The sequence below is a fragment of the Lepus europaeus genome, chromosome 20, assembly GCF_033115175.1.
Source record: "Lepus europaeus isolate LE1 chromosome 20, mLepTim1.pri, whole genome shotgun sequence".
Classification (NCBI taxonomy): Eukaryota; Metazoa; Chordata; class Mammalia; order Lagomorpha; family Leporidae; genus Lepus; species Lepus europaeus.
Genome location: NC_084846.1, coordinates 8,760,831 through 8,775,666, shown reverse-complemented (window position 1 = coordinate 8,775,666; position 14,836 = coordinate 8,760,831). Strand labels below are relative to the sequence as shown.

Sequence of the window (14,836 nt, the reverse complement as noted above, 5' to 3'; positions counted from 1 at the left end):
CTCCTTCTCCTCATTACACACCTGCTACAGGGATTTTCTGAAATTCCAAAGACATGGAAGTTACTATAAAAGATTTCTGTGGGCAATGCCAGAGACTGTGTCATGCTTATTCAACACCATATATTTTCAAGATTATTGGAAAAGAGTCTATGGACCCTGTACTTTGTTATAAAATATTTGAGGATTAAAAGGAACAACAAAGTTTGAGCACAACCAGATCAAGTCAACTACAACTACCACCCTCCAACTCCAACACCCCCCCAACCAACAACAAACAAAAACCACACTGGTCCCCATCTGCCCACAGTGGAATCCTCATGGCTCCCCATTTCTTTCACTCACTTTAACTCAGTGCAGATCAACAGAACTTACTCTCCTGGAGAACAGAGGGAATGAATCCCCCTCATTCTTCCCTCCATTATGGTCCTGCATTTTGATCTCCTCTAGCCATGTTGTAAGGTAAAGGCTAATGAAAGCACATTGATCAGGCGGGAGAGGATCTAACTGCCTGTTCAGAGAAAAGAAAATTGTTAAAGCTGCTCTAGTGTATTAAGAGGAACCAAGTGGGGATGAAGGCAAAATACTTTAGTCACATAACCAGGATTTGACCATGGAAAAGGGTCTTGTAATGAACCAAATAGTATTTGGTTGAGGGATGATGTGCTATTGTGCCACATCCCCTATAGGCACCATTGAGCTTCTGGGAGTCAAGTCTTTACAACTGTGAGCTTCACCAGAACCATGGCAGTGGGAAGGAAACTTCCTTCTGGGATTATATTTGTGAACCAGTAGTTACTTATGGGATGACTGGATCACAAGTGGGTGGGGGTGTGTTGGAGTATAGAGGACTAGTAAGTAGAGTTGTTAGGAGGAGTTGGGGGTAACATAGCGGCCAAATAGAAATAGGTAGGATAACACAGGGCAATGAGCAGGTTAGGTATGATAGGAATAGAGTCCTGAAGTGCTGGGCATGGAGTGAATAAGTCAGGTACTGGGAATTAGTGTCATTTGTCATGGTAGGAAAAAGGTGACAAAGTGAGGAGAATTGGGAGGAATGTAGATGAGAGGATTAGAATTTGATGGGCCTGAGGCAGGGCAAGACTGAGGTGAGAGGTCATACTAAGGTCAGGCATGTGATCTTAGTATGTGGAAGATCTTTGGAAGATCAGGCTGGTGTGGGAGGCAAGTGGGTGGACAGGACGTAGTCACAGAAGGTTGAGGTTGCTATGGAGGAACGAGAGGAAGAGGGAGGGTAGAGGAAGAGGAGGGTGAGGCTAGGGAGAAGGACCAGTAGGAGGGTGGGGAGGGAAGGAAGGATCAGAAGGAAGGTCAGGCTGGGATGGATGAGTAGAAGGAGGGTGAGGCAAGCATCAAGGTACAGAGCAAAGGCGAGGATGGCTAGGAGGGTGAGATGGAGGAGCAGCATGAGGCTGAGATGGAGGAATAAGGAGGACGGTGAGGCTGGAATGACAGACCAGAAGGAAGGACAGGCTGGGGGGTGGGAACAGCAGGAACTTGAGGCTGGAGTTGAACAGAAAGAGGAGATGGCTGATACAGTGAAAGAAAAGGAGGGTGAGGCTTAAGAGGAGGACCAGGAAGAAGATGAGGCTGGAGCAGAGGTTCAAAAGGAGGCTGAAGTGGAGAGGGAAGACCAGCCAGAGGGTGAGGCTGGAGTAGAGGAAAAGCACAGTGGATGGGCAGGGAGAAGGAAAAGAAGGGTGAGGCAGAGGGTCAGAAGGAGGGTGAGGCTGAGGCTGGGAGAGAGGAGCAGGAGGAGGGCGAGGCTTGGGGGCAGGATCAGAAGGCAGGCGAAGATGGTGCAGAGAAGCAGGAGGACGCTGAGAGCGGGGTGGGGGTCCAGGAGGAGGTTGAGGTTGGTGTACAGGTGCAGTAGGAGGCTGGCGCCGATGTGAGGGGACAAAAGGAGGGTGGCGCTGTGGAGAAAGACTGGAGTAAAGGCAAGGACGGCACAGAGAAGCAGCAGACGCTGAGAGCCGGGTGGGGGACCGGGAGGAGGGTGAGGTTGGTGTACAGGTGCAATGAGAGGCTGGCGCCATGTTGACCGGATAGAAGGAAGGTTGTGCTGTGGAAAGACTGGAGTAAAGGCAAGGACGGCACAGAGAAGCAGCAGGATGCTGAGAGCCGGGTGGGGGACCGGGAGGAGGGTGAGGTTGGTGTACAGGTGCAATGAGAGGCTGGCGCCATGTTGACCGGATAGAAGGAAGGTGGTGCTGTGGAGAAAGACTGGAGTAAAGGCAAGGACGGCACAGAGAAGCAGCAGGACGCTGAGCCGGGTGGGGGACCAGGAGGAGGGTGAGGTTGGTGTACAGGTGCAATGAGAGGCTGGCGCCATGTTGACCGGATAGAAGGAAGGTGGTGCTGTGGAGAAAGACTGGAGTAAAGGCAAGGACGGCACAGAGAAGCAGCAGGACACTGAGCCGGGTGGGGGACCAGGAGGAGGGTGAGGTTGGTGTACAGGTGCAATGAGAGGCTGGCGCCATGTTGACCGGATAGAAGGAAGGTTGTGCTGTGGAGAAAGACTGGAGTAAAGGCAAGGACGGCACAGAGAAGCAGCAGGACGCTGAGAGCTGGGTGGGGGACCAGGAGGAGGGTGAGGTTGGTGTACAGGTGCAATGAGAGGCTGGCGCCATGTTGACCGGATAGAAGGAAGGTTGTGCTGTGGAGAAAGACTGGAGTAAAGGCAAGGACGGCACAGAGAAGCAGCAGGACACTGAGCCGGGTGGGGGACCAGGAGGAGGGTGAGGTTGGTGTACAGGTGCAATGAGAGGCTGGCGCCATGTTGACCGGATAGAAGGAAGGTGGTGCTGTGGAGAAAGACTGGAGTAAAGGCAAGGACGGCACAGAGAAGCAGCAGGATGCTGAGAGCCGGGTGGGGGACCGGGAGGAGGGTGAGGTTGGTGTACAGGTGCAATGAGAGGCTGGCGCCATGTTGACCGGATAGAAGGAAGGTTGTGCTGTGGAGAAAGACTGGAGTAAAGGCAAGGACGGCACAGAGAAGCAGCAGGACACTGAGCCGGGTGGGGGACCAGGAGGAGGGTGAGGTTGGTGTACAGGTGCAATGAGAGGCTGGCGCCATGTTGACCGGATAGAAGGAAGGTGGTGCTGTGGAGAAAGACTGGAGTAAAGGCAAGGACGGCACAGAGAAGCAGCAGGATGCTGAGAGCCGGGTGGGGGACCAGGAGGAGGGTGAGGTTGGTGTACAGGTGCAATGAGAGGCTGGCGCCATGTAGACCGGATAGAAGGAAGGTTGTGCTGTGGAGAAAGACTGGAGTAAAGGCAAGGACGGCACAGAGAAGCAGCAGGACACTGAGCCGGGTGGGGGACCAGGAGGAGGGTGAGGTTGGTGTACAGGTGCAATGAGAGGCTGGCGCCATGTTGACCGGATAGAAGGAAGGTGGTGCTGTGGAGAAAGACTGGAGTAAAGGCAAGGACGGCACAGAGAAGCAGCAGGACGCTCAGCTGGGTGGGGGACCAGGAGGAGGGTGAGGTTGGTGTACAGGTGCAATGAGAGGCTGGCGCCATGTAGACCGGATAGAAGGAAGGTTGTGCTGTGGAGAAAGACTGGAGTAAAGGCAAGGATGGCACAGAGAAGCAGCAGGATGCTGAGAGCCGGGTGGGGGACCAGGAGGAGGGTGAGGTTGGTGTACAGGTGCAATGAGAGGCTGGCGCCATGTAGACCGGATAGAAGGAAGGTGGTGCTGTGGAGAAAGACTGGAATAAAGGCAAGGACGGCACAGAGAAGCAGCAGGATGCTGAGAGCCGGGTGGGGGACCAGGAGGAGGGTGAGGTTGGTGTACAGGTGCAATGAGAGGCTGGCGCCATGTTGACCGGATAGAAGGAAGGAGGTGCTGTGGAGAAAGACTGGAGTAAAGGCAAGGACGGCACAGAGAAGCAGCAGGATGCTGAGAGCCGGGTGGGGGACCAGGAGGAGGGTGAGGTTGGTGTACAGGTGCAATGAGAGGCTGGCGCCATGTTGACCGGATAGAAGGAAGGAGGTGCTGTGGAGAAAGACTGGAATAAAGGCAAGGACGGCACAGAGAAGCAGCAGGATGCTGAGAGCCGGGTGGGGGACCAGGAGGAGGGTGAGGTTGGTGTACAGGTGCAATGAGAGGCTGGCGCCATGTAGACCAGATAGAAGGAAGGTTGTGCTGTGGAGAAAGACTGGAGTAAAGGCAAGGACGGCACAGAGAAGCAGCAGGATGCTGAGAGCCGGGTGGGGGACCGGGAGGAGGGTGAGGTTGGTGTACAGGTGCAATGAGAGGCTGGCGCCATGTTGACCAGATAGAAGGAAGGTGGTGCTGTGGAGAAAGACTGGAGTAAAGGCAAGGACGGCACAGAGAAGCAGCAGGATGCTGAGAGCCGGGTGGGGGACCAGGAGGAGGGTGAGGTTGGTGTACAGGTGCAATGAGAGGCTGGCGCCATGTAGACCGGATAGAAGGAAGGTTGTGCTGTGGAGAAAGACTGGAGTAAAGGCAAGGACGGCACAGAGAAGCAGCAGGACGCTGAGAGCCGGGTGGGGGACCGGGAGGAGGGTGAGGTTGGTGTACAGGTGCAATGAGAGGCTGGCGCCATGTTGACCGGATAGAAGGAAGGTGGTGCTGTGGAGAAAGACTGGAGTAAAGGCAAGGACAGCACAGAGAAGCAGCAGGATGCTGAGAGCCGGGTGGGGGACCGGGAGGAGGGTGAGGTTGGTGTACAGGTGCAATGAGAGGCTGGCGCCATGTTGACCGGATAGAAGGAAGGTGGTGCTGTGGAGAAAGACTGGAGTAAAGGCAAGGACGGCACAGAGAAGCAGCAGGATGCTGAGAGCCGGGTGGGGGACCAGGAGGAGGGTGAGGTTGGTGTACAGGTGCAATGAGAGGCTGGCGCCATGTAGACCGGATAGAAGGAAGGTTGTGCTGTGGAGAAAGACTGGAGTAAAGGCAAGGACGGCACAGAGAAGCAGCAGGACACTGAGCCGGGTTGGGACCAGGAGGAGGGTGAGGTTGGTGTACAGGTGCAATGAGAGGCTGGCGCCATGTTGACCGGATAGAAGGAAGGTGGTGCTGTGGAGAAAGACTGGAGTAAAGGCAAGGACGGCACAGAGAAGCAGCAGGATGCTGAGAGCCGGGTGGGGGACCAGGAGGAGGGTGAGGTTGGTGTACAGGTGCAATGAGACTCTGGCGCCGACGTGAGGGGACAGAAGGAGGGTGGCGCTGTGGAGAAACACTGGAGGAAAGGCAAAGCTTGTGGAAGCAGTGACAATAACGTGGTGTCTGTGTAAAAGGCTAGGAGAAGGGTGAGGCTTTTGTGCAAGAAGTGCTAGAAGGCGTTTCCTGAGATCATGGCCATAAGGGAAAGGACAACGGAAAGGAACTTCCGGAGGAGGCTGAGACTTGTGTTTAGATTCAGGAGAGCGAGGCTTGTGCTTGGGAGCAGGGCTGGGTGGGGCTTATGTTTAGAGGCAGAAGAAGGGCCTGGTTGGTGTTCAGCATGAGTAGGGGGATGAGGTTTGAGTGAGGAATTAGTAGCAGGATGAGACTTTTGTGGAAGCCCAGGAGTGCGAGCTGCAGGGGCAGGAGCAGGAGCAGGGCAAGGCTGGGGTGCAGGATCAGAGGGAGGGTGGGGCCAGTAAGGAGGAGCAGGGGAGGAAAAGGCTCAAATACTGGACTGTGAGGAGGGTCTGGGAGAAGTAAAGGAGAGTCAGATGTGGGGAGGGCACTAGGAGGAGGGTGAGTCCAAGATGCAGGATCCGGGGTTTTGCCTGGTGTAAAGGGACAGAAGGGAAGCAACAATAGTATGGCCGACTTGGATAGTTGGGCTGGAGTGGAGGGCCCGGAGGAGGATGAGGCCAGTATGGAAAAGCAGGTTGGTAAGGCTCAAATATAGAGCTTGGAGTCAGGCTGGGGTGGAACCAGACAGGTGGGGCCAGGCTACAGGATCAGGAGGGTCAGGCCGGGGGGAAGATAAGAAATAAGGGGGAAGATGGCATTGGGAGGCAAGAATTATTTGAGGCTTATCTGTCCTGTTGATAGGAGAGGCTCCTAGCAGTCAGAACCAGTGACTGGTAAAGCTCCAGGACTACAGCTGCTTTTATAGGCCAGCCCGTATCACAGTGTCTCTTATGATTTAAACATGCCCCACCCACCTGGGCAGTGAGTTGCCCCACGCATCAGGAAATGGTTCCATGGTATAGGTTAAATAGGAATCAAGGGAAACAGGACAGAGAAGAAATGGGTCTATATGATAGTCCTTTTTCTTGGGGTAGCATGTACCTTGGTCTATCAGTAGGCAGAGTGACCAAAGGCAATTAGAATATTGGCACCTAGAACTGAGGTGTGATGTGAAATCAGGAGATGTGGGAAGACATCAGTTCCCCAGTTCAGCTAACTCATTCCCCCCCCCCCTTTTTTTTAAAGATTTTATTTATTTGAGAGGTAGAGTAACAGACAGTGAGAGGGAGAGACAGAGAAAGGTCTTCCTTCCATTGTTTCACTCCCCAAATGACCACGATGGCCAGAGCTATGCTGATCCGGAGCCAGGAGCCATGAGCTTCTTCCAGGTCTCCCACATGGGTGCAGGGGCCCAAGCACTTGGGCCATCTTCCACTGCTTTCCAGGCCATAGCAGAGAGCTGGCTTGGAAGAGGAGCAGCCGGGACTAGAAAAGGCACCCATATGGGATGCTGGTGCCACAGGCAGAGGATTAATCTACTGCACCATAGTGCTGGCCCCAAGCTAACTCATTTTCTAAAGTCTTTTCACATCACTTATATCTACACATGGATATGAGGTAACCAGAGTTGCTATGTCCCTTTCATTAGTGTGGAGGATGGGAGAAACAAGAGAGGGAATTTTCCTGGGCTGATTGTTGGTGATAAGCAGTGGGATGAGAACTTGGGCCAAAAAAGGAGATGTATAGGAGTGCTCCCAAAAATCCAATCCAATCCTTATCTCCTTATCAGAATCAGGAGGACAAGGATAGAAAATAAGAGAAAGATGGGGATGATAGCAGCATGGGGGCTTTCTCTCACACTTCCATCTCGATCAGTGTGGGCAGAATGACTAGCATATAACATTCTGATTCAGAGCACAACTTAATAAATATAAATTTCATAAGTACAACTTTGGATTATGTGGTTCTTTCTCCCCAAACCCACACTCCCACCCCAAAACCATCCCACCTCCACTCCCTCTCCCATCACATGCTAGATTAATTTTTAATTATTTTTATATACAGAAGAAAAACTATATACTAAGTAAATATTTCAACAATTTGCACCCACACAGGCACACAAAGTATAAAGTACTTTTTGAAGACTAGTCCTACAGTTAATTCTCACAGTACAACTCATTAAAGACAGAGGTCTTTCATGGGGAGCAAGTGCACAGTGACTCCTGTTGTTACTTTAACAATTGACACTCTTATTTATGATGTCAGTAATCACCTGAGGCTCTTGTCATGAGCTGCCAAGGCTATGGAAGCCTCTTGAGTCCACAAACTCTGACATTATTTAGACCAGGCCATAATCAAAGTGGAAGTTCTCTCCTCCTTTCAGAGAAAGGTAGCTCCTTCTTTCATGGCCCCTTCATTCCACCGGGATCTCCCTCACAGAGTTCTTTCATGTAGCTCATTTTTTTGCCACAGTGTCTTGGCTTTCCATGCCTGAAATGCTCAGAGCACAACTTTTCTGCAGTGTAGTTTTCATCCCTTGTGACTCTATTTCCTCCTCCTGGGGCCCAGAAACCTAGGGCCATAACTGATAGGAAGGTATACATTAGTTACGAGGCATACTATGCATACACATCTGAGTGTGTGCACTGTTGAGTCCACTACCTGAGATGGGTAACCCCATGTTGGTTGACCTTTGGTGGTTTTTTTTTCTTGGCAGTGGCTTTTTCACTCCCTGAATTCTCTTCTACACAGAATATTTACAAACTAGGATGGGTGCAGTAACTTTGCCATCAAACAAGAGGCCAGGGAGTGGGAGTGCTGCTGAGATGCAGGTTGGCATAGGGAGGGTTCCTGAGGGCCCAGGGCTGGCGGAGCCCAGGCAGGTCCATGGCCACCTCAGGCCAGGTTGGTCATGGGGGAACCTGGCTGCTTGGTGGCCAGGAGCAGGCAGATGGTTGCACTCTCTGATTCAGCCTGCAGCCTCTGATGGTTGTGCCTCTGTCTCTGCACCTCCTCCTCCAGGGCAGCCCTGTCAGCCTTCTTCTGTAGGTTCTGCAGCTTACTGAGCATGGACTCCAGGTGCAACATCTTCCCTGACAGCCTCCCAGGCTCTCGCTCAGCGTCAGGCTTTGGGGTTCCCTTGAGGTCTCTGCTCTCTGGGACGGGCTGTCCCTCATGAGACAGTGACTTGACAATGGAGTAGCAAGTAGAAGTGATCTGTGAGACAGACTGCCACTCATCCCCCATGGTCTTGCTGCCTGTCTCCTACATGATCTTGCTGATGGAGCTCCTCAGACAAGGTTTGTGGCATGAAGTAGGACCTCAGCTCGGGAGCTGGGTCACCCTTGTCCTCCTGGCCACCACAGTCTAGCTGTCAGGTGCCGGCAAGGAGACATCCCCCATCCAGGATGAGCCAGGCAGCTCTGGTAGCCAGGAAGACAAAAGTATACACACTTCAAGCATTTCATAGACACAAATTTACAAACATAGTGATTCTTCCCACCTGCACTCCCAGTCTTCCTCCTTCCTCTACTATTCCCATTCTTCTTCTGTTTTTGATAATAATTCCAATTGGAACAGCATGATCTCATTGTGCTTTTCTAAAAAATTTATTTACTTATTTGATATTCTTAAGATGGTGGAATAGGGAAAGGACATACCGCTTTAGGTTAGGGAAAAAACAGTAGCAAAAAAGTGGAGGAAGGGCATTCACATCAGAAGAGTTGGAGAGAAATCTGCAAGGGAAATTCTACAGCAGGAAGAGGGATGCTGTGGATCCACGTGGAAGGTGCAGATGCACCCAACATACAACCCCTTCAGCTAAGAGCTGGAGTAAGCGATAGCTTTGGAGAGCAAGGTGAGAGCAGACTGCAGGAACCCGTGCCATAGGTGATACAGCTGGAGTGTCAGCTTGGTGTGAATGTGGCTTGGAGTTCAAACAGGGACAGTGTACCCCCCTAACAGAGCAAAAATGGACACATTTCTCTCTACCCATCCCCCAACAATGGCACCTGGCAACTAGCTGGGAGAGGGCACCATATTGACAGAAGTAGTGGCTGTGGCAGCTTGGGTGCACTCACTGGGTAATGGATGGGGAAAACCCACTATTCTGAAATCAGTAGCAGCTGTGGTGGCTCTTGTGCTTGCCAAGCAACACACAGGGAGAAGTTGCCATTTTCAAATGAGTCATGGCTGTATTGGCTGGTGTGCATACGTGTGATCCAGGGATTTTTTAAACTTTTATTTAATGAATATAAATTTCCAAAGTACAGCTTATGGATTACAATGGCTCCCCCCCCCACAACTTCCCTCCCACCCACAACCCTCGCCTCTCCCGCTCCCTCTCCCCTTCCATTCACATCAAGATTCATTTTCAATTCTCTTTATATACAGAGATCAGTTTAGCACATGTCAAGCAAAGATTTCAACAGTTTGCCCCCACATAGCAACACAAAGTGAAAAAACACTGTTGGAGTACTAGTTATAGCATTAAATAACAGTGTACAGCACATTAATGACAGAGATCCCATATGATATATTTTTAAAAAATTAATTAATTTTCTATGCAATTTCCAATTTAACACCAGGGTTTTTTTTGTCATTTTCAATTATCTTTATACACAGAAGATCGATTCAGTATATACTAAGTGAAGATTTCATCAGTTTGCACCCACACAGAAACACAAAGTGTAAAAATACTGTTTTAGTACTATAGCATCACTTCACATTGGACAACACATTAAGGACAGATCCCACATGAGAGGTAAGTACACAGTGACTCCTGTTGTTGACTTAACAATTTGACACTCTTGTTTATGGTGTCAGTAATCTCCCTAGGCTCTAGTCATGAATTGCCAAGGCTATGGAAGGCTTTAGGGTTTGCTGACTTTGATCTTATTCCGATAGGGTCATAGTCAAAGTGGAAGTTCTCTCCTCCCTTCGGAGAAAGGTACCTCCTTCTTTGATGGCTCTGTTCTTTCCACTGGGATCTCGCTCGCTGAGATCTTTCATTTAGGCCTTCTTTTTTTTTTCAGAGTGTCTTGGCTTTCCATGCCTAAAATACTCTCATGGGCTCTTCAGCCAGATCCGAATGCCTTAAGGGCTGATTCTGAGGCCAGAGTGCTATTTAGGACATCTGCCATTCTATGAGTCTGCTGTGTATCCAGCTTCCCATGTTGGATCGTTCTCTCACCTTTTGATTCTATCAGTTAGTATTAGCATACACTTGTCTTGTTTGTGTGATCCCTACAACTCTTAGACCTATCAGAGTCATCAATTGTGAACTGAAATGTGATCCAGGGATTTTTACCAGAGGGAAAAATCCACATTTTCCACTGATTTTCAGTCTAGCTAAGAGGACTGAGAGGGGTTGGGTACTCAGGTGGAACTGTGAGGTGTCCCTAGACTCTGAACCTACAAGAGGCTCAGGGCTCAAAGTGCCAAGGTGCAGCACCCACAGGCAGCTGGCTCAGAACATCTCTTCCATTCTGTGGACAGGACAGGCTAGCAGGGTGCAGTAGATCCTCTGTACCCATGACCATGGGAGCTTTGTGTGCAGAGACTGTAGGAATCCTGTGACTACATGTTAGGGCACAGACTGTAACTGGGTCTCTGAGCAATCACTGAGTGTGGAGCCAAGGACTCAGAGCTCCCTGACTGCTGGGGTGGGTCATGGTAGTGGGGTCCATGTTCACATGAGGACTGCACAGATCCTTTATGCAGTTCACGTGGCAGTGCAGGTGAATGCTGCACCCACTGTGGGCTAAACCGGGGCATTGACCACCTTGGAGGAGAGGAAGTGAGGGTTTGATTATGCTAACAGGGGTGATCATACCCTCCTCCCTGCTGAAAAGAGGAGATCTACTGCACTCCACTGAACTCTTGCCACACTTTGTGCACTGACAGAGTTCTGAGACCCCACCCAAAACATGCCACTAGGTATTTACTGAAGGACCAGACATTCAACTAAAACACAGAGGCATGGTTCAAAGACAAAATCCATCAGAGGAGAAAACTGAGTAATTTCGACCATTGGCAATTCCAAGATGGCAGAATAGGGAGGGAGCTTACTGATCTAGTTCAGGAGAATGTAGTTTAATAAAAGTGGAGATAGTGTAGTCTCAGGGAAGAGTTAGGGGAAAAACAGCCCAGGAAACACTTCCAAAATTAGAGGGACATGGTTTGCGGTGTGGGCACCCACAGCTCGGGACTCCAGCAGCCAAGAGCCTCCGCATCAGCACTGGAAAGTGAGGTGAGATGAGTCTGCAGTAGCCTGAGACACTGTGGAAAAGTTCCAGGAAGGGCCTAGAGGGCATGAGGCTTGAAACCCCAGGGGAAAGAACACCAGCCTAGCTAGAGGAGAGAAAAAATAAAAGGGATGGTACAGATGTTTCTCTCTCTCCAATCACATTACAAAGCCATATGAACCAATAGAGTGGGCACCATTTTTGACATAGGTAACAGCTGCGCCAGCTCGTGTCTGTGCCCAGCAATCAGCTGAGCAGAAATCTGACTCTGGTGGGGAGTAGTAACAGGAGACTAAGACCTAGTGAATGTGTGGAGCTTCTGAACTAAGACTGTGGAAAAAAAACTGAGGGTGTGTGGGAGAACTCACAGTGTGGCTGAGACTTTTAGTCTCAGTGGGAGTTGCCACAAGCTTGGGCGGCCCTGGCTACCCAGTGAGAGACATGCAGAGGAATCTGAACTTACACTGAGAACTGCACAGATCCTTTGTGTGGTCCTTAGGACAGAGCCGATGAATATTATAATATTATACCCACTGGGGCTAGCGCTCAGGCACTGATTGCCACTGAAGAGAATATCTCAGCTCAGCTGAGCAGAATTACTTCCCTTCTGATTAAAAGCAAAAAAGATTAACCATGCCACACCTGGGTGTGTCACCTTAGGCATGCTATAATCATGAAGAACTGAACAGAGATCTCTGGGCACACTCACCACAAGCCTCTAGAGATTCAGTGACAGCAGACATTTCACTTATCTACAGAGTCATAGTACAATGAGAAAAGCCACCACGGTGGAAAACACACAGACACAAAAAGAAACCAATGAATATCTCCAAAAATTCTGAACAACAAACGCAGTAATCCAAGCAACAAGAATAAGGAAGACAACATGATGCTCCCAAAAGAACATGACACTTCAAGATTAAGAAGACAATGAGATAGAAGAAATGCAAGAAATGGAACTCAAAAAATTGATAAGAATACTTAGAAGTGATCAAATGCAAACACACAAACTACTGAAACCCAAATCTCTCTCATGAAAATGAAATCTTAAGGAGGAATCAAAATGAAATTAAGAAACCAATAGAACATGAAATTGAGATATTGAAGAGAAATAAAAATGAAATAAAGAATTCAATAGGCCGGCGCCGTGGCTCAACAGGCTAATCCTCCGCCTTGCGGCGCCGGCACACCGGGTTCTAGTCCCGGTCGGGGCACCGATCCTGTCCCGGTTGCCCCTCTTCCAGGCCAGCTCTCTGCTGTGGCCAGGGAGTGCAGTGGAGGATGGCTCAGGTCCTTGGGTCCTGCACCCCATGGGAGACCAGGAGAAGCACCTGGCTCCTGCCTTCGGAACAGCGCGGTGCGCCGGCCGCAGCGCGCTACCGCGGCGGCCATTGGAGGGTGAACCAACGGCAAAAGGAAGACCTTTCTCTCTGTCTCTCTCTCACTGTCCACTCTGCCTGTCAAAAAAAAAAAAGAATTCAATAGGACAAAAAATGCAGTTGAGAGCTTTAAAAACAGACTAAGTAAGGCAGAAGAGAGAAAATTGGACTTAGAAGACAGAGCACAGGAAAGTATACAGTCAAACCAAAGACAAGAAGAGGAAATTAGAAATCTAAAAAATATTGTTAGGGATCTACAGGCCAGCATCCTATTGAACGGAGAAATGTTGGAAGCATTTCCACTGAGATCTGGCACCAGACAGAGTTGCCCACTCTCACCATTGCTATTCAATATAGTACTGGAAGTTTTAGCCAAAGACATAGGGCAAGAAAAAGAAATTAAAGGAATACAAATTGGGAAGGAAAAAGTCAAACTATCCCTCTTTGCAGATGATATGATTCTGTAGGGGATCCGAAGAACTCTACTAAGAGACTATTGGAACTTATAGAAGATTTTGGCAAAGTAGCAGGATATAAAATCAATACACAAAAATCAACAGCCTTTGTATACACAGGCAATGCCATGGCTGAGAACTTCTTCTTTTTTTTTGACAGGCAGAGTTAGACAGTGAGAGAGAGAGACAGAGAGAAAGGTCTTCCCTCCGTTGGTTCACCCCCTAAATGGCTGCTATGGCCAGCGCATTGCGCTGATCTGAAGCCAGGAGCCAGGTGCTTCCTCCTGGTCTCCCATGTGGGTGCAGGGCCCAAACACTTGGGCCATCCTCCACTGCCTTCCTGGGCCACAGCAGAGAGCTGGACTGGAAGAAGAGCAACTGGGACAGAATCTGGTGCCCCAACCAGGACTAGAACTTGGAGCACTGGTGCCGCAGGCAGAGGATTAGCCAAGTGAGCCACGGCGCCAATCGAGAAAGAACTTCTTTTTTTTTCTTCTGTATCCCCTTGTTTATTTTTATTTTATTTATTTTTTTATCTTTTATTTAATGAATATAAATTTCCAATGGCTTCCCCTTCCCATAACTTCCCTCCCACCTGCAACCCTCCCCTCTCCCGCTCCCTCTTCCCTTCCATTCACATCAAGATTCATTTTTAATTCTCTTTATATACAGCAGATCAATTTAGTATACATTAAGTAAAGATTTCAACAGTTTGCACCCACATAGAAACACAAAGTGAAACATATTGTTTGAGTACTAGTTATAGCATTAAATCACAATGTACAGCACATTAAGGACAGAGATCCCACATGAGGAGCAAGTGCACAGTGACTCCTGTTGTTGACCCAACAAATTGACACTCTAGTTTATGGTGCCAGTAACCACCCTAGGCTGTCGTCATGAGTTGCCAAGGCTATGGAAGCCTTCTAAGTTCACCGACTCTGATCATATTTAGACAAGGTCATAAAAGACAGGGTGAGGATAGTAACTAATGATCCTAAGAGTGGCATTAACCAGGTCTGAACAATTATACAGCATTAAGTGGGGAAGAGGACCATCAGTACACACAGGTTGGGAGTAGAGCCATTGGTGGTAGAGGTTATGATTACAAAGGAATGAGGCCCAAGTGCACTAGACAGGGTCTAGAACAAAGGACAGAGTCATTATTAGAGGAGCTAAGAAAGGTGCTGTCTAAGCTACAATTAAGTTTTCTGACTGAGAGGCAAATAGAACCTCACAGAAGGGGCTTCATAATAATCTGGTGGGCTTTAGGCCTTGTAAATTCAGAGGCCCAGACCTATCTATCTCTTTACATGCGGTACATCCTTAGGGAGGTGTGAACTTCCTAGGGGAAGGCACTCCGTTGACTTTCATTACTTGGCTGGCCTGGGAGGACAGCTGGCCAGGTAAAGGCAGGTGGCATCTCTAACAAGAAATTTACAGTTCTGCCTTCAATGTTGCTGACCCTACTTGACCATCCCCTCAGCTGCAGTGGTCACTTTGGAAGTTGGGCTGAGTGAAGGGCTTTTCAGCTTAGAGCCAATAAGATCTGTGGCTCTGACCTGGGCATCCTTCGACTCCAG

The 14,836-nt window shown here is 49.6% G+C and overlaps 1 protein-coding gene across 1 annotated transcript; it reads left to right on the top strand.

Moving 5' to 3' along the window:
- The first annotated feature begins 1,693 nt into the window (after positions 1–1,693).
- Positions 1,694–5,176, top strand: LOC133749253 (sodium/potassium/calcium exchanger 1-like). Its single transcript, XM_062178473.1, has 8 exons — positions 1,694–1,873; positions 2,813–2,914; positions 3,111–3,212; positions 3,857–3,958; positions 4,007–4,108; positions 4,607–4,708; positions 4,757–4,858; positions 5,054–5,176. The coding sequence occupies exons 1-8, from the start codon at positions 1,694–1,696 to the stop codon at positions 5,174–5,176; spliced, it is 915 nt and encodes a 304-aa protein (XP_062034457.1).
- Positions 5,177–14,836: the final 9,660 nt, after the last annotated feature.

Bases quoted from the DNA above. Each gene is read 5' to 3' on its own strand.
- LOC133749253 (XM_062178473.1), top strand. From the start codon at position 1,694: ATGGGCAGGGAGAAGGAAAAGAAGGGTGAGGCAGAGGGTCAGAAGGAG. The intron at 3,213-3,856 runs GTTGGTGTACAG...TTGACCGGATAG, and splicing joins GGGACCAGGAGGAGGGTGAG to AAGGAAGGAGGTGCTGTGGA. The intron at 3,959-4,006 runs GTTGGTGTACAG...TTGACCGGATAG, and splicing joins GGGACCAGGAGGAGGGTGAG to AAGGAAGGAGGTGCTGTGGA.